Consider the following 22,714-nt stretch of genomic DNA (forward strand, 5'->3'; position numbering starts at 1 on the left):
TTGGGGTAACATTTTATCAAGATATTAAATTAGAAGCTACTGCGTTCAAGTGAAAGTGCGCACTCTCTTCTTTTGTCACAGTGCGTCTCTTTTCGACATAGTCTCCATCAACATCGGGGAACTTTCACCACCAGCGGCGCTTTCTAGAATCTTCATCACGTAGTCGAAGAACTAGGGCGGCTTCCTAACCTCATCTCCCCACGTGACTTTCGGCCGCCTCGGCTGCATTTCTTTTTCTCCCGTTGGAATTCACTCTCTCACCCCAGCAGTGCACCGGTACTCTGTTTTGCTCATTACAAGCCGGGGCCAACTCCGTTTTCATCCGCTTAGTTTCCGCTAGAAGAGCGTAAAGCCGACTGTGTTCTTGAACCAAGTCGCTGCAACCATTTTTATCCGAGGGACTCTCCCAGAATGTTTCTGAGGAAAAATGAAATAATCTAAAGAAATTAACTCACGTTCCTCTCGTTCCGTCTACCAATATTACCTTTATTAGTTTGATTTACATTTCACACAGCGTCTGCCTCAACTATTGTATTTTGCTCAAGCTAATTGCCGGAGAAGAAAGGAAAACGCCGAGTCGACGAAGTACATTTACATAGATTGATCTGTGCACTTTTGGGGGGCATCAGGTCTTGGAAGTATACTCTTTTATACGTCGCCCTGTACATTGCAATGTACAACTTGGGGCTCCATTTCTGTTTCTTTTTTTCTTATTATAAAGAGCGAATAAAGTTTTTTCACGTTTTTTTATATTTTTATCGAACTTTATATCGATTTTAACCGGTGAGGTCGAATCCCAAGCACCCTCATGTTTTTCTTGTGATCATTCTGTTTTTTTCAGAGCCGCCCAGTGCTCCCGTCATCCGCGACGCCAGTGGCGTCGTTCTGCACGGCGTCACAGAGCCATACGATGAAGACATCAGCCTGGCCATTTCATGCGAAGTGCGCGGAGGTGAATTATTTTTGTCATTCTTGCTCTGATTGGCCGTTATTGTCCTTCTATGCGCTGAGAACTGTTGACATTGTGAGGTTTGTTTTGTTACCGCTGTCGACGTGGCCTAATGTCCGATCGATATCGGTTTAACGAGTGAATGTTGAGAGGATCTACGGCACTGATCGATCAGCGCTTCAAACTGTTGTCAAGCTCATTTTCTAAACCTCCGAGCACTACTGCATGTTGCACATTTAAGCCTATCGAAGAGCAGCTAGCTGTTTCTCTGGTCATGTTTTTGTAACAGATACGTCCATGTCTCAGCGTTTATATACGACGCGGCTTAATTGACGACCTGTATATTTCGTGTATGCTTGGACTACCTTAAACTACCCTCAATCTGTAGCTGTTATTTTGATTTATTACTGTTCCTGTTACCCTCTCATTATTGCTTAAGGTGTTATGAATGAAAAAATCCACTTTTTAGCCTGTAAGGCATGCCCGTTAGTAAACAATCTGAATCCTTTACCAGTCCTTCTAACCTCACTGAATCCTATGATCCCCAAGTGGGGCCTGATAGGTGTTTTCTGAAGCATAGCCATAGGCTTTCATTATAGATAAGCTTATGTTCTGAAACGTTGCTGGGATTGCTTTTTTAATCGGGTGTGCCCATATCCTGCGGCATTTAGCGCTTTTGAATATCTCGCATGCCCTACCAGCTCTGTCTGGACCGTGTAAACATAACCTAGATGGTTCTCGAATTTATTCAGTAGGATGAGGCAACGTTAATCATGCTTTTTTTTTCGATCCGCCAGCGCTCCGGACATAGCATACGGGTCACCCTCGCAGCTACCGAAGGTGACCAGTACTGCTTAGCATTTTTGTCAGGCTACAGCAGACAGCGCTGACATTCTAAACTGGGGCCTTTTCACGCTCGAGGTTTTATGAAATAACGATCACTGCCTGGAAAACTTCCACACTTATACATTAATAGATGAACAGCTGCCAGCTAAAGTTTCGTTGAAAGTTGTACGAACATGCACGGTGTCAAACACCTGCATGAGCTTTCTAAAAATTCCAAGTTTTATGAGACTTGACTCGCGTCTAAATTTGCGTTTTGTTTTTATTAAGCGAGTTTGGAGTTTAGACAATAAACATGGCCTTGCTGTGATGTTGCTGTTTTCATTAAATCACAGTTGCTAGCCCAGTCATGGTGTATGTCTTTTCTTTTCCTTGTTCCTTTTGACTGGTTCTCCTCTTCATCATGTACCAAGTGACCAAGTGACCCGGATTTCAAGTCCTCTGCTAATTAACACACTTATTTGTGTCTGTTCTTCAAACCGTGACAACTACATTCGGCATCACAAGGAAGTAAAATTCTGAACTTGCACAGCTCCGCTGTTGGGCCACCACTTTCAATGCATTCACACGTTCTCGCGTTGAGACGAACTGTTTCTTTTTTTTTTTTTTCACCCAGGAGAGCCGCCACCGAAGCTCGTCTGGTCCGGGAGCGGCTACAAGCTCTCGCAAGCGAAGGAGGAATACGCCCGCGAAGGCAACTTAACTCGAAGCACCCTCCGCGTCGGGTCGCTGGGAAGAGAGCTCCTCCTAGAAATCTTTATATGCACAGTGGAGGAGATGCCCGAGCCTCTAAACAGCTCCTTCTCCATCGACATGAACCGTGAGTCACTTCACGGCAGAAAAGCCGATTAGATCATGAAACGCCGCGTGGTCAAGCAAAGTTTACTTGATCGAAAAGTATGCGTGGTCAGGAGATTTTCTTTGATTGAGAACTCCGGTCCCCTCGAGGGAAGCCGTTGCTCTAACGGCCACGTTTCTGGAACTTGAAGCAGACGACACTCAATTCGTGGGTTGATTGTCACTTTGCTCGTTAATACTGAGCGGTGTATTGAGACTGTGTGAACCGAGGTTTAGGTCTTCCAGAAGCACCCCCAGAGGCCAGTGACGTTTAGGGCTCTTTCTGGATTCTAGTCGAGAAATAAGGACGATTGAAGCGACGTCTTCGCCATTCACTTCGCACTAGCGACACACCGCCGCACACTGCTGGAAAACTACGGCGCTTCAGTCAGCAGCACAAGGCAAGTCTTATTTATTGTGTCTATAAGCTGTTGCAAGTAATAAAGGCAGCAGTGAATTCTCCTTTTTACATTAGCTAGTGACAGCCACGTTACGTGTGAAATAATACTAGGTACGATGTGCCGAGGCTAGAGCTAATAGTAATAAAGTAATAGTATTATTAAGTAGCTTACGGTACTCTGCTTTAAAAAACATCCATTCCACGTGACTTTTTTCGAGTGCTAGTAGGCATGCGAGCACTAAGCTGCTAATCGTTCAGTCCTTTGGCGGAAACTGTTGCGCCTGTGCCCAATAACCATGGAGAAGACTACCAACTAGAAACAGGTGGCGCCAAAATTTTGCATGTACTCAACCTCCGCTCGTATCGGCGTACTGTTTTTTTGGCTTTGATACCTAGTTTTCCAACTTGCCGTAATTTCTGACGTTGACGTACAGTTCGCAGCCTATGCATTTTCGTGTGTGTGTGTGTGTGTGTGTGTGTGTGTGTGTGTGTGTGTGTGTGTGTGTGTGTGTGTGTGTGTGTGTGTGTGTGTGTGCGTGCGTGCGTGCGTGCGTGCGCGGGGGGGTCTACACAGACATCATCATCATCAGCCTGACTACGACCACAGCAGGACAAAGGCCTATCCAAAATCTCTTCAATTTACCTTGTCTTGTGCCAACCGCGGCCATCTCATCCCAGCAAACTTCCTTCCGCCGCCTACTGCGCTTACTTTCTTTTGGAATCCAGTATGTTGCCCTTAGCGACCAGCGGTTATCCTGCCTTCGCATTACATGCCCAGCCCAAGCCTATTTCTTCTTGATTTCGATTAGGATGTCATAAGCCCACGTTTCTTCGCTAACCCACTCTGCTTTCTTCCTGTCTCCTAACGTTACACCATTCATTTTCCTTCCCATAGCTCGCTGCATTGTCCTCAGTTTAAGTTAAGCCATATTCGTTAGCCTCCACGGTTCTGTCCCACAGGTGAGTGTTGGTAAGATAAAGCTGTTATAGTATACTTCCCTCTGAGGGATATTGGTATACTGCCATTCATGATTTGAGAGAACCTGCCAAATGTGCTCCACCCAATTCTTATAGTTATTTCACCTTCGCGGTCGCTACCTGCCCTAAGTAGATGTATTGCCTTACCACTTCCAGCACCTGGCTACCAATTGTGAACTACTGTTCCCTTCCGAGACTATTGAAATTAGAGCATTATAATTTTTCGACCCACCGTTCTGCCACTAAGTTACTATCCCGATTTCGAAGAGTATGGACCTACTCAGAAATGTGCCAGTGGGCGGTGGGATACCGTAGAACGATTCTTTGTCCAGTTATCGTCAATGGCTGCGCTGAAACCGGCTTGCGAACGTCTCTGCTCGATGAGAGAGAGAAACAACGAAAATACCGAAGACGATGAAGATCCTTCTTTTTTGCAGTAGCAAAGACAAACCTTTTTGCCTTATATAGTTCGGTTCATAATAATCAGAGCGTGAAAGTACAGTTTTATGCGCACATTGCACACCCAGCCCTTGCCGACCGTGTACAGTCTTTGTCAAAATTTTAGAGCCCAGAGAGTTTGCTTCTAAGCCTTGTAATAGGACTCCTGAAGCATTCGTGCTAGTCCTAGTCATTTTAGCAGGTAGGGCCAGAAATCTTCTTACCTTCAGGAAATTTGGAACGCTGAAGACCAATTACTAACCACACAGTGTGGCTCAGAAGCAAACCCCCGGGGCTCCAAACTTTTTACAAAGGCTGTACCTGCTGCGGACACAAGTAATTTTTTTTACAGCCCAAATTTAGTTCTGCAAACTTTACTCCGGGGACGTACTATTTCTGTACATCACGGTAATTGGCAAGCAAAAAAAAAAAAAACATAGCTCATTCCTGCGCCCGACGGAGCGGCAAAGTGGCACACAACACCATACTCACGGATGTCCGTCGAGCAGTAGGATACTGTCCCTTACAAATCTCCCCTGCTTCGCGGCGTGGTTCGCAGTGCGACCTCTGTCGACGCGGTTGTGGAGCGTGCAGAACGCGTCGCGCGCCGACATGCCCGCGGAGTTCCACTGCCGCGCGCTGGGCTCCCGGCCGGCGGCGCAGCTGAGCTGGTGGCTGGACGACGTACGCCTCGACCCGTTCTTCCACGAGGAGTCGGACACCGGGAACGACAGCTTCAGCGTGCTGCTGCTCACGCCCACGGCCCAAGACCACGGCAAGACGGTGCGCTGCGTGGCCACCAACCCACGCTGGCCACAGAAGCCCCTGGAGGCCGCCTGGGCACTTGACGTGCAGTGTGAGTGCCGTCATTACCGTGTTCCATTGCTTCTACAAACTGCGCGTATCCGTCGTTACAGGTAAAGGACAGCTAATAAGTCGCTGGCACTGCCATGCATGCACCTTAAATTCAGTTCGTTCAAAGAAGAACGCAACATTAACAGAGCGTACCCTCCCCCTTCCATCTTTGGGCAGCATTCTAGCCGCACACTTTCGCTCATAAGGTCGTTAACTGTAGCCACTGCCTCGGTAGGAAGCCCGCCGGAGACGCATTCATTCATGCGCAGCCTTTACGTCTGGCTGCTCTTTTCGCACTCCAGTATGGATCATAAGCCTATCGCGAAGGGTGTACGGTCGGCTTCAAAATAAAAGGGAACACATCCCGTGCACTGGAGTGTCAGCGTTGCTTTTAGTTATTAGGTGAACCTGAAAAGCATAATGAGCTTTAAGTCTAGAAGAAAACAGCTTAGGAGGCGCCAACAAGGCGATGGAAAACTCGTGCTTGCATTTTTAGATGAACACTATAATTACATGAATACTTTCATTCTGAACCGTGGTCTATATCGGGGCTACGAGTGTGATGTGTAATTAAAGGTTGTTGACCCCCTCTAATACACTCATCGCTATTTTTCTAACCGTAGACCCTCCCAACGTGACCCTGCTCCTTGGCCGTGGTCTTCACGAGCCCGTGATCGAGGAAGGCCGCGACGTGTACCTCGAATGCCTGACGTCGGCCAATCCTGCGGCCGACGTGTTCCAGTGGTTCCACCGGGGCCTCCCACTGGATCCGGGCAACTCGACCTCCAGCCCCGGCCATTCCCAGCGGCAGCAGCAGCAGTCGCCGCTGGTAGCCGGCCCGTACCTTGTGATGCGACGTGTGCGACCTTCGCACGCGGGCGCGTACTCCTGCGAGGCCTCCAACCCTCTGGCCAGCGTACGCAGCAACACCGTCCACCTCACCGTCCACTGTGAGTGGCCGGGCTCTGGCGATATAAGTGAGCGCCTAAGGCTGCCCGCAGCACTCTCAGCTCAAAAGTTTCCGGGTTATTTAAGGTGATAGCAGAGAACAACTTAACATTGGTTTGGTTTGGTTTTTTCGGGTTTAACGTCCCAAAGCGACTCAGGCTATGAGGGACGCCGTAGTGAAGGGCTCCGGAAATTTCGACCACCTGGGGTTCTTTAACGTGCACTGACATCGCACAGCACACGAACCTCTAGAATTTCGCCTTCATCGAAATTCAGCCGGCGCGGCTGGGATCGAACCCGCGTCTTTCGGGTCAGCAGCCGAGCTCCATAACCACTGAGCCACCGCGGCGGGTAGAACAACTTAAGATGCAAAGGCTGACTGACAATGGGGCGCTCTGACCTGCCTCGTTTTTTCTAGAGACATAATCTTGTTTTCTCGACCGAGTAACATAAGTAATAATGATCAATGTTGTAGAATTTCAGAAGAACTGAGGATTGGGCGAGTTGGTGGTGATCCATTGTAGAAAAAGCCAGCGCTTACGAACACGGACAGAAAACAAGGGAAACAGACTGACGGCGCTTGTAAGTTAAGCGCCGTCAGTCTGTTTCCCTTGTCCTCTGTCCGTGTTCGTAAGCGCTGGTTTTTTCTACAATGGTTGTAGAATTTGATTCACCACCTCTGATTTATTTTTGCCCAGCGCCTTAACGCACTTTGGAGAAGAAGACTTGGACATGCATTGTTATACAGTAGCAGAATTCTTAATGTCAAGTATAAATGAAAAATAATTAAACTGAACTAACTAAAGCGACTGATCTAGACGAAAAATCCTGCAAGGTTGAGCTATGAAATAGAGACGTTTAAAAAAAAAGGTAGAGCAATTAATCTGATGCAGGACTGTAAGAAATAAAAATTACTCTCCTTCCCTCTAGAAAAAGTCTTCAAAATGCCCGGGTGGTCACACGACAAGTTCTTGGGTACTTTTAAAAGCACCCCTGTTGTCTGCTTTGCGTCACCAGCCGCATAAACTTGTTGATAGCGGCGTAAGAGAATGTGTGGTTTTAGAGCGGTTCTCGCATGAAGTCGTTTAATCTCACATTGACGTGTGTACCACGCCTGCGAAAACGTTTGGTTTGGTTTGGTTTATTGGGGTTTAACGTCCCAAAACAACTCAAGCTATGAGGGACGCCGTAGTGAAGGGCTCCGGAAATTTCGACCACCTGGGGTTCTTTAACGTGCACTCACATCGCCTGTGAAAACAAATCTGTGCGTATGTATAAAACTTTTTGTTCCTATCTCTCATGATTGGATCCGTGCATTGCGTTCAAAATATTCCGTTTTTCTACTATAGTCTTGACAGTAGTCTCGACACTGAAGGAAAGTGAAGTAAGAATGAAACAGGCTAATTTTACAGTTCTTTGTGTCTATAAATAAGCACCCGGGGATGCAGGCGCGTAATTTGTACATTTATTTGCTTATTTCGCAAATTTCCACTGATATCTGATTTCGAAAGTAAATACGATCACAGTTGAGGATTCTCTTTAAATTTGATCAAATCAAGGATCGTTAGTTCCAAAATATTATTGCAAACTGTGAAGTACACACGTGATAATAACAGCAGATTCACCAAGTCGTCTACAAAATGCTAAAATAAAGAAAATAACAGCAAAACGCTATTTTTTGCTGATGTTTGACAGTATTGACGCTATTTGGCTTGTAGGCGATGTTTTTTCTTGCTTGAGATTTCAACACTCTCTCGAAAGAGAAACAACTTACTAAAGGTAGTGACATAATGGATGCAACCATCGTGTACATCTGGGCCAGGAAATCGGAGCAGGTCCTGATTATTAGAAAAAAAAATTGACAGGAAAATAGGAATATATTTGACAGCATTTCTCGCTAACTGCTAAGTATTGAATAGCAGGTTACTAACATTCGTAATAAAAGATTAAAAAATAATAAATGCACCGCTAGCACTGATTTACAAATTTGAGAATAACGTAATGAAATTGCAGATAAATTCGAAGACAGCATGTAGATTGACAGAAAGGAAAAACATTGGTTTACCTTTAAGGGAATAGAACTAGCATTCACAGGGGCTCCTAATTTCATTATGTGTTAATTGGAGAGACATGGGAGAGGCCTTTGCCCTACAGTGGGCGGAGTTAGGCTGATGATGATGATGATGATGATGATGATGAATGTGACAGCATTAGAAGCGGTTGATTATTTTAGCAGAAGTGATGTCAGCTACAGTCTGATGACACCACTTTGCCTCAGGCAGTCAGCGAATTTTATGACCAAGGACGCGATTTTGTTCGCGATGAGGTTTGTAATGCTACCGCTTTCATCTGCGCTGATGGTATTCTAGCTTAAATTAAGCTGTAGAAAGGAAACACTGCTTTGGACATGGCTGGGACCTCCGACCCTTTAGAAGAATGGAACAGGTAATTGGTGAAGGAGAGCGTATTCGGGGATGGCGAGAAACAGGTAGAGCGATCATGTCCGGAAATTTTCAGAAATAGGCTGACGGCATGGGGCGCAGCGCACCTAGTAAAATATGGGCAGCTGTCTATGATTTACTTGGCTAGCTGAAGTCGCTGCAGTAGCAGGAGTAATTTGAATCCAAAACTCCGCTGGTTTAGTTTAGTTTTAGCATAGTTTAATTTTTGTTTAGTTTGGTTCTAGTTTAGTTCTAGTTCATGGCAGTTTAACTTACCAAAGAGTCTCAGGCTACGAGAGACGCCGTAGTGAAGGACTCCAGAAATTTCGACCACCTGGGGTTATTTAACGTGCACAAACATCGCACAGTACACGGGCCTCTAGAATTTGGCCTCCATCGAAATTCGACCGCCGCGGCCGATGTCGAACCCGCGTCTTTCGGGTCAGCAGCCGAGCGCCACAACCACTGAGCCACCGCTCCGCTGGGTCACAGCCTAAACAACTCGGTTGCAGATGATAATGTTTCGACTACAATTATCTGCGAACTGAATCCCTCCTACCTGCATGCTCTAAAGCTGCTCAAATAACATACAGTTGGCCGTGCCTTCATCCTACGACCGACACGAAACGAAAATAAAGTCACCGTTTCAAATGAACAGGGGGTCTCAGGTGTGCAGTCGATTACTGAAAGCGTCCTCGCGTCGTCGATTCAGAGAATGGGCACACGCGTCGAGGCGGATGTAAACGTTGCTTGGGGAGTCTCGAGTTCCCTATACTCTGCAGCCTGGCAAAAAACGTGCAGTATTTTAATGTATTCTAGCTAGGTATCGAGCTTGCAAATGAGGATCCGAATTCGCGAAGCCTTTTTTTTCCCCCGAAATTGGTTCGTCACTAACCGGCGACGGTGTTAACCGACCAAGCGTGGTACTCAGTTACTTGCCTGTCGATAGCATAGCAGAGAAAACTGACAATCGCTAATTCCACTTCCTAACTGCACTTTACTTCCGGCAGACTTCGTCAGGTTGTAGCGTCTACAACGCAGCACAGTTTAGTGAGAAAGCTGCTCGGGTCAGAAGTTCGGCAACTTTTATTTTCTCTTTCGGTAATCCATTCAGGCTGCATTGAGTACGCCTGGATTTCTTTCGAAGGATCTGAACGAGAGTACGGCTTTTACATCGGGCGCTCATTTTTTTAGAGGCACTGGGACATAGATCGATGTTTTCAAAATTTGGCAATTGTACTGAAATTTCAGTACATGCACTTTTGCCTTTGAGCGATGCTGGACACTAGACGTTCTCTTCCCAGTCCTTATATGCAGTCGAAAAGTAGACTCTGTCATTGAAACTCATAATGACGGTATTATTTAGGTGTGCACAACAGAAGACAGTTAAAGTACCCCAGCTTCCTTTGTCACTCCACCCGTAAAATGCAACATGGAGGCAACTAATGTAGACTGCTGATTTGGGCTAGTTGGTTCATTAGGAATAGGCAAAGCAGCGCAAAGAACACGGGCGACATAAAGAGGCAACACACGCGCTGTTTACTGTCGATTGAAAGTGGTTTATAGCGTGTGGAATATAAATCGGCGAGAAAAAATGTCAGTCGATTTGGGTAATTAGGCCAAGAGCGGATATGTGCACTAGCATGACGTCAATTGTCGGCTGGAGCTGCGACCTAATTAGCACCCCAACTAGTTCTTCCGTTTAGCTACTGTGCGAGAATCATTCGAATTAGGTTCTCCTCCTAACCGCTGCTGCTCATTCCGCTTAGCTCGGTGCGATTAGGGGCTGTGCCGCCTAATTAGCGCCTCAGGTTCTCGCCTGATTACCACCGGCTACATCTTGGCAGGTAAACCACCTGATGGACAGGCGGGCAATGACGCAGAGCCCCAAGTTCTCACTGTTTACCACCGGTGCGAATCAGAACGGCAATAACTACAACTGTGGCGTGATTAACGCCATGCCTTGAACAGAAAGTAGCACCGTGCGAAAGAAAGTCAAATTCCTCCTCTTTAGCCCACTACTCGTGGTGCCATAAACTGCTATCCTATGTTAAGTTGCATGAATAGAGAAATTCAGTTCACGTTAAAGAACCCCAGGTGGTCGAAATTTCCGGAGCCCTCCACTACGGCGTCTCTCATAGCCTTAGTCGCTTTGGGACGTTAAAACCTCATAAATCAAACCAAACCAGAAATTCAGTTTAAGAGAGGATGACGAAGAGTAGGAAACGGCGGTCATTCTTGATGCACGGATTCATCACCGGGATTTTCGCCCGTCGTCTATGTGTCTGTGGTTGTGAACCAGCAGTAAAGCGCGTGTCTTCGCCAGGCATTATGTGCGTGTATTTAAAGTTTGGTAAGCCTGTCTCTGGAATATCTGCCTAATACCAGTGTTTCTAAACTTTCCACTTCAGCGTGCAATTAATCATTTAAATTTATCTTCCAATAAGAAAGATGATTCGGTTTGTTTTCTTGCTCTTTCGGTCTTTTTCTCATACCTCCTTTCTTCCCATCTCAAAATGAAATAAAATCAGGTTTGATCTGTTCGGGGGTCACAGGAGGTTAAAAGTTATTATTTACAGAAGGAGGTATTGTATTCAGGGACTACATCAGGACCTTCTCTAATTTTATTGCTAAGAAAATATTATAGCTAGCAGCCCTATGTCAATAGGAAATTAAATCGGGTCACGGTGATGCGAACGTTTTAGTCGCCCCTGCCCCGCTTGCCCGCTTGCTTTCTTCGCCTTCTTTCCTCTTCTTTCTTCTTCTTCTTACTCACTCACCTACTTACTCACTCACTCACTCACTCACCCACCACTCACTTAGTCACCCTTCTACTTACATATTCACTCACTCACTCACTCACTCACTCACTCACTCACTCACTCACTCACTCACTCACTCACTCACTCACTCACTCACTCACTCACTCACTCACTCACTCACTCACTCACTCACTCACTCACTCACTCACACTCACTCACTCACTCACTCACTCACTCACCAGTCAGTCAGTCAGTCAGTCAGCCAGCCTACCAATCACTCACTCACTCACTCACTCACTCACTCACTCACTCACTCACTCACTCACTCACTCACTCACTCACTCACTCACTCACTCACTCACTCACTCACTCACTCACTCACTCACTCACTCACTCACTCACCAGTCAGTCAGTCAGTCAGTCAGTCAGCCAGCCTACCAATCACTCACTCACTCACTCACTCACTCACTCACTCACTCACTCACTCACTCACTCACTCACTCACTCACTCACTCACTCACTCACTCACTCACTCACTCACTCACTCACTCACTCACTTACTCACCCACACACTTAATCATTCACTCACTCGCACACTTAATCATTCACTCACTCGCTCATGACTAGCCGCCGCGGTGGCTCAGCGGTTATGGTGCTCGGCTGCTGACCCAAAAGACGCGGGTTCGATCCCGGCCGCGGCGGCTAGAATTTCTTTGGAGGAGAAATTCTAGAGGCCCGTGTACTGTGCGATGTCAGTGCACGTTAAAGAACCCCAGGTGGTCGAAATTTCCGGAGCCCTCCACTACGGCGTCTCTCATAGCCTCAGTCGCTTTGGAACGTTAAACCCCATAAACTAAACCAAACCAAACTCGCTCATGACTAAGTGCCAGAAACTACACGCGAGGAAGAAATTCGCTCTCATTCTCTTCTTTTTCCGCCCCACCTCTCCGTCTTCTAGACTCTCCGCGCTGCGAACGCATATGGTCCTCCCCGTCGACCGGTGGCAACGAGACGCTGGTGCACTGCAGTGTCCGGGCGCTGCCCGACGACGAGCTGAGCTTCTCGTGGAGCGTGCGCGACGCCGAGGGCGAACAGCCCGCCGCCAAGCGCGGCGCCCTGCCACTGCCGTCCCCTTTCTCCAACAGCACCACGCTGAGCGTGCTCAGGGTGCCCCACCGCGCCTTCGCCCCCGCGGGAGACGTGACCATCTACTGCCGGGCGCGCAACAACGTCGGGCCGCAGAGCAGTCCCTGCGTCCTGGCAGTGGACACAACAGGTGCGTTTCCACTTCAGGTTTTCTACAGCGTCAAATAGGAAAGGATTGCTGTGTGTAGATCGCGCCTTTCGCACTAAATGACTTGATCATTATCGGTGACGGCATCAGCGGTCATAGGGCAATATGGTCAGATTAATGGATTATGTGTCTCCCTAATGCTCAAGTGACCCCATTAATTGTAAATGGTTCATGTAACTCGTTAAACCTCTCATACATGACCATGACCCTTGTAAAGGTATGTATACCCTCATGACAGATCCGAATTGCTGCTGGGAAAGCGCGAAGCTCGGCTGGCAGGCACATAATTAATGGCTATAAGAGCGATAAACTGTGAACACCGGACCAGAAAGGCGGGGCACGGCTCTGACAGGTTCATTATTTTGAGGGTAATAGATTGCCGCGCCATTGGCGGTATTTAAAAGGCCACCGCTGCGGGGCCTTAGGGGTTAGTGCATCCGCTCTAATATATCATCTCTAAATGTCATCCATTTCTCTGTGATCACAGACAACCCTGTTTTGCAATTTTCTTACTGCGAAAGCCGTTTTTCTCAGTCTACCCTGAGCCGAGCTTCAGTATAATCCGATCACAGAGCTGGCGCGGCTACAGAGCCATTAAGATAAGAAAAAGGGGACGTAGATGGTAGGAGCCAGAGTTCGCGCGAAGCCAGAACCATCGCGAGGCCTAAGTTAGAACTGAGAAGTTCTCGCCCGCCGTTATACACGACAGACTGAACGTTTTCGATGCCGCAGAGGAGCCCCTGCCGTGCTCGAAGGCAACGAAGAAAAAAAAGAAGGACCTTCAGAATGTCGCCCGTCATTTTGGTGTGTACTGGGCACAGCATAGCGCGCCTGTATTAACTGTAGCTGCTCTGCGCTTTACTGTATCTTCTCTGAGCTATGCAGCAAAAAAGCAAAGCAGCAGAGTGCAGAGTAAATCGGCTCTTGGCGGAAATTTATGCGCTAAGCAGCGAAGCTTAGCAAAAACTGCTTTTTTCTCATTCCGTAATGAAGACTTTACAGAAAAGGAGTTTGTGCCTTGACGTTTTGTATCAGCGCCACGTGCATTGACTGAGGCATATAGAGTGAGAATAAAAGAATTTCGATGATGTACCATCTTGTTGAATATTTTCCAGGGTCAGGAAAAAAGAAACGTATTGTAAATGTTACAATCAATCAATCAATCAATCAATCAATCAATCAATCAATCAATCAATCAATCAATCAATCAATCAATCAATCAATCAATCAATCAATCAATCAATCAATCAATCAATCAATCAATCAATCAATCAATCAATCAATCAATCAATCAAACATTTTATCAGCTGGTTGGCCGATTAAATAAATGGCGAGTCAAGTGAAGTATTGCCCCGGCGACGATTACCTTTTATTAGCCAGAATGTACGTACGTATCAACAGAACAAGGTGGCTGAAAGGGTAAGCAGGAATAACAAGTATGATGCAAAATAAGAATGAAATGAGATCAGCCCAGGCTTCTAATTGGCTCACGAGATTTTTAGAAGAAAATGTGCACGTGAAGCAATAGAACTGCTATCTGAAAGGCTTCCCGCTTTGTTTCTTAAGCATTTCTTTGAACAGTTTGAAAATAAAGAGACTCGAATGGAGTAAGTTCGTTTTTACTAATGGAGTATATTGCGAAACGTCTCAATACGAGCGCCAATCAGCGTCAGCTGGTCTAAACAGCTGGTGACTGTGTGCTCGCTTGCGACAGTGTGCGCTTTAGATATCGTTTAAAAGCATAGGTTCAGATTCGTTAGCTTGGCATCGAGAAAAAAAGGGGGCTCGACAAAGCACTGTTTTCCAAAATGTAATCAGCCAGGGCACTTTAGAGAGTTAAGCAGCTTTTCGTAACCGCATATAGCGCAACAGTAAGAGGGTAAACGTCTTTTAGTGCACCTTACTGCGAGTTTTCTTTGCAACAAATTTTGCTGCTTGACGATACTTGGTGCTTGAAAAAAAAAAATGCTTTGCTAACGAGGGCGTACAGGCCCTCGTTGCCTTTAAGATGCAAGCGACGCTCAGGAAGAGAAATCTTGTTTCCAGAAACACAAAGCACGTGAAAAGTTGGGAAGTTAAGAGAATTATATAAGGTGAATTTGATATGGAATAACTGGGTTATATTTTTCGCAGCGTGGTATTAGCAATTATTGTCGTTTCAAGTAAATCTCACGCAAGAGCCGGGGTTAGGGTTTGAGTAGCGGCTTCAGGAAAAAGAAATCAATCTACTAAAAAAATGCGAGCTTGAAATTGTATCGCACCAACGTACGTCGGATGTACGAAACTGAGAACTCTTTTTCGGGCTACATGTCTTTTCGCTTAGTGGAGCTGTGAGTAGCAACTGCGGTACGCAGTGAATTTCGCAAGGCTTATAAGCTATTTTATACAAAGGAAGACGAAAAACGGAACTTTCATTTAGGGGTTTGATCGGCCTGGTATTTATCGTACGGTGTGCGTATGGAATGAGAAACTATAAGCTTCCTTTCTAATGGCATAAGAGAAAGCAAATTAAAGAAAATGTGAAGCGAATTTCGCTTATTCGCTGTACACACGGTGAAGTGTATAGGGCTGCGTCGCTACGCAGGGCGGATAATCGCAATCCACTAAATTCATGTTGAATTCAATCTCGTTCGAAAAGGGATCTCGAGGCAATCCTTTCCCACGGCATCGCAACGCTGCAGTCAGATCTGCTCGCGCTCCTAGAACGGAACGATTGTCATGCAAGGAAGTCTGGACGCATGCATATAACGCTATTAGGTATGTTTTACCTCAGATAGGAGCCACACTCTCGCTTATCTTTATAAATTCGCCACTAGCCCACCCATAAATTATCATAACTCGATGAAAGAACACGTATTTTCCGTGTCCTAAAACGCACAATTGGCTTGTGGGAAACGTTCCGAGCTCCAAGCCTGGTTTTAGAAAAGGAAACGGCAGACAGCCATATGTGACATATTCGGTTTTTAGTGGCTAATCTAAGGATAACCAAATGCAGCTTGAATTTTTCTTGTCTGATGTTGCCTGTTCTTGCCGTTGCCTTTGTCAGTTATGTGGGCGGTGATCTTATTCGCGCTCCGTCATTACCAAGAAGCTTCTCAGATGGCATTCTTTACATAAGTACTGTTTGAAACTTAACCATAAATGAATTCACCCAACTTAATAGCCTTCAGTAATAGTCTTCAAGCGCGTTTCGCTTGAAAAAGGTTGTCCGCGAGTGACATCTCGCGGGCGCTTTCACTTCACTATCGGAAACGAGAACTGGCTTTTTGGAGCCTGTTCCTGGATTGGCTAACCCTATATTTACAACTAACCCAACTCTCTTCTTTGGTACTCCCTGGCCTCGGTATAAGCTCCCTCAGGTGGTGTTCGCTAATTCTCTGCTGTCAGATATTTCTGTATCCATGAGATCTTTAGTACTAGTCAACCACAGGCGGGCTGATACGGCAGCCTTCTTTGACAACACCCTCCCAATTAAGGAATGCTAAGAACCTGCCCGCCAGTATGTTAAATAGGCTCATAGAGTAGTACCTAGAGAATTTTCCTAACCATATTGCCGTTTATACAGATGCCTCTCAGCGAAATGAAAAGGCAGCTACAGGCATTTACTCAAGGGCTCTTGATTGGAGCTACTCATTTCGGGCCCCTGACTATACCCCTATTTTTGTAGCTGAGCTTCTGGCCATTGAGTTGGCCTTAATAAGGATTCCCCGCAGTATCATTCGGGTTATTATACTCTCAGACAACCTTTCTGTTTTGACAGCGCTCGAAAACTCGAGGGATACTCATATGAGCCATTCCCTTCAATTTTTTATTCCTACACATGTTACAGAAGTACGCTTTCACTGGGTCCCTGGGCACTGTGGCATTGTTTCTAATGAGAGGGCTGATTTTTTAGCACAGTCTGCCCTTGATGGACCTATTGTCCCTTTCGTCCCAAATACCGTTTACTTGACTCTAGCACGCTTTCAGCGATTCCAGCGTCTCCAAACCTTGAGCCCTGAGCCTCTCCTCGCTGCAGCGGATTTTCAACACCTGGCATTTCCTTGGAGTGAGCGGATGTGCAGTTCGAGGCAATGTGAGGTGTCCATGACCCTTTTGCGCTGCAAGATACCGCGGCTAAATCTTTATGCCGATCGGGGTGTTCGACATCCAACCTTTGTGAGTCTTGTGGCGAAATTGAGTCTATAGAACATTTTTTCCTCTCCTGCCGGCGGCTCGCTGCTCTCCGTAGAATTTACTTGGAGGTCCCCCTCGCTCGGCTTGGGCTTCCTCTATCTATTCCGATTCTCCTATCCTTCGAGGCAAGCGCCAAGGGATATGCCCTGAAACTAGTGTGCGATTATACTCACGATTATATAATTTCATCTGGTAGATTCAACTGCTAGAATGTGAATTCACAACTTTTCCTTCTCCGTATTTTTGGTTTGTACAAATTCTAGCTCTGCGTCCCAAAATTTTAAATATACTCCATTCCCTGTACATGTGTGCGTTTGTATCCGCTATGCACCCTGGCCAATCCCCCGCTGTGGGTATGTGCCATTAAGCCTGAGAACATCATCATCATCATCATCATCATCATCATCATCATCATCCCCCCCTTTAACGGCTGTTGCTGTAGTACGAGAACTCTATTCCCATCTAGATGTCGAGCGCCCACCTTGAGAGAGCCGATGTTGACGAAGTGCATGCTTATGCATGATCGATAGCATATGCGCACTAATGGGATGCCACATTGAAAGGAACGGACTGAGCTGGTTTGTTTTCTGGACTGGACGTGTGTTTACTCCGCAAGTGATTTTTCCATGCGTGCAGCCTAGATAACTGTTAGTGGCCAGCTGTTCTGTATTCTGCGTGCCAGCCGATAAGTGACGAAGCATTGCTGATGAATGCAATTACTAACCTTGGTACTCACTGCGTCGCTCTATCTTTCTTCGCCTTTGAGTGAGACGCGGGACTTCTTCTGGATATTCAAGTCTGATAGATAACAAGAAAACGAGAAAAAAAAAACACTTCCTCTAACGCACCGCATAATAAGTGCGAACCCTCTACTGCACTCAAGTGTAGCTTTCTTCTATGTACGTGTGTACTTACGTATGCATGTGGTTGCGCAAAAAGTTTTTTCGGAACAGAGAGGCCATGAAAAATGCTTCACTTTCTTGCTGCCTATAAGAGAGGCCCGACACTGAAGTTCGCATAGTTCATAGTGCAGGGAAACACAGAGCACAGCCGTCAGTTTTTTACTGCATACCTAAATTGCTAGGAAAGCGCATATGTTTATGTAATGGCGTGAGCAAAAATGTAGAAACCGCGGGAACTGTGACAGAACTGTTTATTAGCGCTATCTGATGGTGAGTGCTTGGCCACATACGCGCAGTGCATCCTCCACACATGAATTTTCGTTAGAAACGGGTTTGTTGGTAATAGAAGCCGCAAGAGAGCACTCTTCGCTTGTTCGGCGGCAGGCTGCCTGGGCGAATGAGTTAGCGCGCGCGAGCCATTTTATCTATAAATATTTTACGCCAGTCACTATCTTGGCTCTGCACGGAGCGAATAATTCGTGCTTCGCGCTGGGCAGCATCTTGCAAGTTGAGCTCAACGATCCGCCGTCTTTCGTTGGCTACCACAGGCGGCGACATTCACGGGAGGCACAACTCCACACAAGACAGTGGCCAGTATAGCTTTCACTCTGTAGCATGGTCATTTGGGAATGACCACCGTCGAGTGGAAGCCTCGCGTTGCCTTAGACAGCATGCAGGACTTGCGCACAAAGTTGCGATTCGATAGCGACTAGCGATAGAGATTTACTGATAAGACCCTCGCCAGCGCTAACTCAATTGCCCAGACAGCCTGGCATCGTGGAAGCGCAGAGCGGTCCCTGGCGGCTCGGCTTCTGAGCCGAAAAATCGGTACGCCACTAAAATTATTGTAGAAACAAGCCAGCACGTTAGGGAGGGCGCCCTGAACTATCTAGAGAACTGGCACTGACTGTTAAATAGCGTTGACAATCAGTTCTGCCAGCGCTCCCGCGGTCTCTCCACTTTTTCTCACGCCTATGCTGAGTTTTGCGAGTAGCACGTGTGCATATAAGCATGCGTGTGTATATGTGTATTGTTTTAATGGAACTACAAAACTACACTATTTCCGTGTTATGCAATTATAGACAAGGTACAGCTGCCTAGAAAGCTTGTCAATAAAAGTTTTCTTCCCACCACAGAAAGGGTTAATCTATATAAATGAGCGCAGCGCTTATTTATCAAAAGCACTTTTACGTTGACTGCTCATTCGAGTAGGAAAAGCTGAATCCATTCCAAGCTGTACCTTCCTCTTGAGATGCAGTTTTGCAGTGTACAGGCTGTTTCGCCTGACATGTTCTGCAATTAAAAAAAAAAAAGATCTTTTTGAGGTAGAGGAGCGCTTATTTTCTGCATAGCATGGTCAGCGGTGTAGCATATCTAGTAGGCTGGTCAGCTAATATTGAGATTTTAACTTTTCAACTATTGCTGTTAGTCTCTTTGTTTATTAAGAGGCGCGTAGCACGCCGTAAGTAGTGCCCATTTTTTATAATCTCCAAAACTCAGTTACCCTCAGCGCTGAGGCCCAACAAATTCTGGCTACATCGCGTCAAAATATATTCGCATCCGAGAAGCTTTCCGCCAAGGCGACCTCTCCAGTGCACATAACTAATCGAAATGGGCAAAATTTGCTCTGCGAAAGCACCGAGGGTAACTGCGTTTTAGAAATTCTTGAAACATATACAGATATTACTTACAGTGGGCTACACGGCTCTCAAAAATTAAGGAGACTAATAGTAATAGTGAAAAGTTAACTACTCAGTATTAGTCAACTAGCCTACTAGTTAGCACGCCTGAGCTGTTTTCTGGTGCACTACACCGCTGACAAAGCTATGCCGAAAAAAGTGCTCTTCTTACTCAAACAGCCTATTGTCGAAAAATGCAGAAAATCTTAGGTGTAACAACCAGTATAGACGTCACTAAGCGTATTGTCGACCACGCCACACATAGTAAACTGCTCCCTCCTCGTTCACTCCCTGTATGCAGGACATGCGGGGTTCGATCCCTAGTGCCGCCACGTGATCACCGATTTTCCAATGGGTACAAGCTTTCCCCTGACCTGGTGCTCGGCTTCTCTGGGGTGAAATGCTCGAAAAACGTGTCTTTAACCCCACCTAGTGGAAACGAAAACCTGTGCCATGGCACCCATGGCCAGGCCACGCTTGCATCATTAAAATGCATGATGATGATGATGATGCCCCGCTTGCATCATTAAAATGCATGATGATGATGATGATGATCATCATCATCATCATAATCATCATCACCATCAGGGCAATCAACCAGGTACCTGGTTAACATCCCTGTCTTTTTCTTTCCCTCTGTCTCTCGCTCTGTCGCCGTGCAGAGAAGCCCAGCCAGCTTCGCGACTGCAGCGTGAGCAACCAGTCGGACGAGCGTCTGCTGGTGTCCTGCCGGCAGCCCGATGCACGGCCCGGACAGCGGTTCGTGCTCGAAGTGCACGGGGTGTCGCAGCAGTCACCGCAGCTGCCGCAGCCGCCGCTGGCCAACCTGTCCAGCGAGCAGCCGATCTTCTGGATACCCAGCCTGGAGCCCGGCGCCGCCTGCCGCCTGGTTCTGTACGCGGTCAGCGCCACGGGGTCCAGGGGACCGGCCGTGAAGCTGTCGCTGCAGGCTGACCCGTACACGGCGCCGCTGGCTTCGGCCGGTGAGCTGTTCCCATTGCCATGTACAGGATATTCAATTTTCACTCAATACATGTTGTTAAAAAATAAAAAGGCCGTTAAGTTACAGATCACCCATTTTTAGGTTGAGTTTTCTAGCCAGGCAGATATCTTGTTCAAGTATATTTGTAGTTGTTAATCGCTGCAGTACCTAATACGCATCTGTTACGTCTGTCTTATCAACCCGTTTTAGAGCAAAATAGAACTCCCGATTTTAGTATAATGTGATATGAATGTTATTAGTTCCTCCATGCCAACAACCTAGCCAGAGCCGGCCATGTGTTCATCCTGTCCGCGTGTTTTTTTTTTTTTAATTTCGGTGTGCATCGACCGATTTCAGTATGCAGTACGCATTAACCCGAACTGCTCCGATGCGTTTGCTTTAGACTTGTTCATTTTCCGAAGGGAAAGGGGGTGGGAGTGAGGTGTACTGCTTTCCGGATGTAGTGACGATGAAGGACGAATGAATTCATGCGCGAGATGTATCATGCATATCTTTTCCTTACCATTTTTTTTATTTTGCACCGAACTGATACAGGCCATCTTGCCACCCAATTTATTTTTATAGCTCCCAGATGTGCCCGAGGAGGCGTATTTTGTTGTTATTCGTATCCTGCTTTGTTTTTCATGCCTTTCTTTTTCTTTTTCAGACAAGAAACCAAGCGGCGCGTTATTGACAACGACGGGACTGGTTCAAGTGGCTCTCCCGCTCGTTACCACGTGGCTTCTCATCGTAAGCCGGTGACGGTAGCGAACCCGAGGATGGAGGAAATCACCACGGGACTGCATCCCCAAATCGGGCAGCGCGCACAGTCCACAAGCACTGCGGAGAAAAGAGCGAAAGCCTTGCACTAAGATCAGCAGCAACAGCAGCAGCAGTTTTCCTCTTACGCACCACTGCACTGCACGTCGAGTGCTGCGAGGCCGGTCCGGTCCTGTCTCTCACAGCTTGTCCCGCTCCGACCTTCTGTGGTTCCGCTGGACAGTCATCCTGTGCTGGCGCTAGTTGACTGTGGAAAGGAACTTGTGCTCCGGACTGTGTCTCTCTCAGTTTTGTGGTTGTTTTTGCATTGTGCGACATCACGTGCAGGCAAAGCGGCAGCTTTGCTTTTGTATGCTGCGGAACCTTGCCGTGACTGGTTTGTTGGGATCATCTCCCACGCCGCCTTCGCGGTAATCGCGAAGGTATTCAAGCACCTTCGTTGAGGCACCTGGCAAGCACTCTCCTTTGTCGGCACTTAAACCTGGTAAAATTATTTGGGCCTTCGTAACCACATTCTGAAAGAGTAAAATGGAATAGAATTTGGAAGGCGACTAACCCCAAAAACTTCCAAACGACCCCCCTAAATTTTAGAGGTAGTCCAATCCCAGAAAATTAATTAAAGTGGGTAAGTGGGAATTAGTGGCTAGATTAAGGTGAATTAATGGAGATTATTGAGTTTATTAATGTGGAGTAGTGGAGATTATTGGATTAGTGGCGGATTAAAATAGGTCAGTGGGTCCGATTATTAACCCATATGACAATTCTAGCCCTCAGATTTTCATTTTGGTAGTGTTGATGACGCCATGACCCCGTCGCCCAATGAGGAAATTTTTTGGATGACGACAAGCTAAGCGCTATTGCATTAAAACATGACGTAGACTTTGCCTACTCGTAGACGTCAGGCAGATCAATGTGCTGCGTTCGGCACTCTTGTTTCTTAGCGCTTATTCGTTCCCAAAGTTTCAAGCCGGCCTGATTATAACCAGAGGTAGGCTGAAAACATTCCTTGGCGAAGCGGTGGTGTCATTTCAATGGCACATGATAGATTACGATTGTGGAGATAATTTTTTACATGTTTTGATCGCAAATGGTGACCACAGCCATTTGAACCTCCCCTCACCCCCACACTTACTCTGATTGCAGCTACTTCAGCCGGGCAACTTTTTCAACGCACTGTGCGTGTCCGACCTTCACGGGATCTTGTAAGTCATTTTTTCTGCCGTAACCGAAAATTTCCTCAGTTAGACGCAAAAATCCTTATTTCAGGCCTTTTCTCTCGCATGAAAACTGACGAAAGTAGAAAGCGCCGACCAAAAGGAACTTGATGAAAAGACTTTTCGGCTCTCCCGCGGGAGCCTTGTTCACAAAGAACGTCTTTTCATCATCCTTCGTTTGGTCGGCGCCATCTGCTTTTGTCATGTAGGATCCCGATCAGACGGGATTCCGTCAG

The 22,714-nt window shown here is 46.7% G+C and overlaps 1 protein-coding gene across 1 annotated transcript in view; it reads left to right on the plus strand.

Annotated features, from left to right (window-relative positions):
* LOC149372276 (synaptogenesis protein syg-2-like) overlaps window positions 1-21,808 on the plus strand; it is a 59,922-nt gene extending 38,114 nt beyond the window's left edge. The window contains exons 3-9 of the mRNA XM_089581943.1: window positions 842-952; window positions 2,409-2,612; window positions 5,005-5,301; window positions 5,924-6,250; window positions 12,410-12,727; window positions 20,165-20,485; window positions 21,152-21,808. Coding sequence (XP_089438069.1) covers window positions 842-952; window positions 2,409-2,612; window positions 5,005-5,301; window positions 5,924-6,250; window positions 12,410-12,727; window positions 20,165-20,485; window positions 21,152-21,246 — 1,673 coding nt within the window. The 3' untranslated portion in view covers window positions 21,247-21,808. The remainder of the gene's footprint in view (window positions 1-841; window positions 953-2,408; window positions 2,613-5,004; window positions 5,302-5,923; window positions 6,251-12,409; window positions 12,728-20,164; window positions 20,486-21,151) is intronic.
* The last annotated feature ends 906 nt before the right edge of the window (window positions 21,809-22,714 follow it).

This window comes from Amblyomma mixtum, chromosome 1 (assembly GCF_055824585.1).
Source record: "Amblyomma mixtum isolate Tamu chromosome 1, ASM5582458v1, whole genome shotgun sequence".
NCBI lineage: Eukaryota > Metazoa > Arthropoda > Arachnida > Ixodida > Ixodidae > Amblyomma > Amblyomma mixtum.